Here is a 1,962-nt window from a genome sequence, read left to right on the forward strand (position 1 = left end):
CCCCCACAGCCCTGCTCAATACCCCTCTCTGTTCCCCCCACACCCCCAGTCATTAACCCCTCCGATCCCCACAAACCCACCCCCACACTCCCAGTCACTATCCTCCTCTATTCTCCCCACACCCGCAATCATTATCCCGCTCCGCCCCCCCCACACCACCCCCTGCACTCCCAGTCTCTATCCCCATCCGAGCTCCCCCACACTCCCAGTCACTATCCCCCTCTGACCCCTCCACACCCGCAGTCACTATCCCCCTCTGACCCCTCCTCACTCCCAGTCACTATCCCCCTCTGACCCCTCCACACTCCCAGTCACTATCACCCTCTGACGCCTCCACACCCGCAGTCACTATCCCCCTCTGACCCCTCCTCACTCCCAGTCACTATCCCCCTCTGACCCCTCCACACTCCCAGTCACTATCCCCCTCTGACCCCTCCACACTCCCAGTCTGTATCCCCCCTGACCCCTCCACATTCCCAGTCACTATCCCCCTCTGACCCCTCCACACCCACTGTCTCCCTCTATTCTCCCCACACCCACAGTCACTATCCCCCCTGACTCCCCCCCACATCCCTGCTGAATACCCCTCTCTGTTCCACCCCACACCTTCAGTCATTATCCCCCACCGACCCCACACCCCCAGTCTCTATCCCCATCCGAGCCTCCCCACACTCCTGGTCACTAACCCCCTCCGTTCCCCCCACACCCATAGTCCCTAACCCCCTCCGCCCCCCCCCACACACCCCATGTCACTATCACCCCCCGCAGCCCCTGTCACTATCACCCTGACTCCCCCACACCCCCAGTCACTGTCTCCATGGACCACCCCACACCCCTGGTCACTATCTCCACTCCCTCCAGTCACTATCGCCTTCCATCTCACCTCTCCCTTCCCCTGGTCACTATGGGTATCCCCTCTATGCCCATCTCACACATCCCTCCACAACTCCCACTCACTGGGAACCCTATTCCCCTCCCAGTCACTGATCGCCATTGCAGCTCCAGCTTGTTTTCTCTCCATCCTAACTCACTGCCTCCTCTCTTTCACCTTCCTGCCATGAGGATTAGGAATCCCACCCCTATACACCCAGTCATTGCCCCTTTCTCATCCCCTTCCTCCCTTCACCTCCCAACCCAGTGACTGTCCCTTCCCATTCCACTCCCCATCATCCAAGTCATAGTGACCCTGTCCCATTTTGTTCCCTCTACTAAGTTCCTGCTTCTTACTGATTGTTCCTGTCGACAGTGGCCAGCTGCCCATTCCAGGCTCGGCCATTTCCTCCATTCCCCCTGAGGAATCTCAGGATTGAGGCTGTAGGTAAACCTTACAACCAGGTCTCTCTGGTATGCCAATCTGTAAAGTGATAGTGCTGCAGTATAGGAACTCTCCACTGGCTGTAACTGAGACTGGGTCAGTGAGCTGTTCTGGTGGTGATCAGACATCACTCTGCATTGACAACATCCACATGATAGCAAGGAGCTCTTCCCCTTAGGCCCAAATTAAATAAGTCTCGTTGTCATCTCAAAAATTCACTTCACCCATTCCCTCCTGTTTCGAACAGTACTGTGTTCTAAGATTAATATGTGCACATCTCCTGACAATAAGCGTTTTCAGCATTGTTTAAACAAATACCATTTTGAATATTGAAACTGTGATCAATTGTTTATTTTTAATCTGAGCTGGAGAGATTTCTATGAAAGGTGAGTATGTTAAGACCAGCTACAATCATGCTTGTATCACTAGATGAATGGCTTCCTGCACCTCTTATCCATGGATATCATTTCAGGTTTCACCAAACTTTGTCAGCCTTCGATAATGCTTTTATGTTTTTTTTGAATATCCAGCCCCAGAGGGCTGTGGAGGCCAAGTCTCTGGATACTGTCAAGAAAGAGTTGGATAGAGCTCTGAAGGATAGTGGAATCAAGGGTTATGGGGATAAGGCAGGAGCAGGATACTGATTG

General features: G+C 53.5%; 1 protein-coding gene across 1 annotated transcript in view; it reads right to left on the reverse strand.

Annotated features, from left to right (window-relative positions):
- Window positions 1–1,021, reverse strand: part of cskmt (citrate synthase lysine methyltransferase) — an 8,028-nt gene extending 7,007 nt beyond the window's left edge. Inside the window, exon 1 of the mRNA XM_087983584.1 lies at window positions 958–1,021. Coding sequence (XP_087839710.1) covers window positions 958–1,021 — 64 coding nt within the window. The remainder of the gene's footprint in view (window positions 1–957) is intronic.
- Window positions 1,022–1,962: the final 941 nt, after the last annotated feature.

The sequence above is a fragment of the Chiloscyllium plagiosum genome, unplaced genomic scaffold (genome assembly GCF_037043375.1).
Source record: "Chiloscyllium plagiosum isolate Xiang-an unplaced genomic scaffold, Cpla_swu_hap1 HiC_scaffold_46, whole genome shotgun sequence".
In the NCBI taxonomy this organism is placed as follows: Eukaryota; Metazoa; Chordata; class Chondrichthyes; order Orectolobiformes; family Hemiscylliidae; genus Chiloscyllium; species Chiloscyllium plagiosum.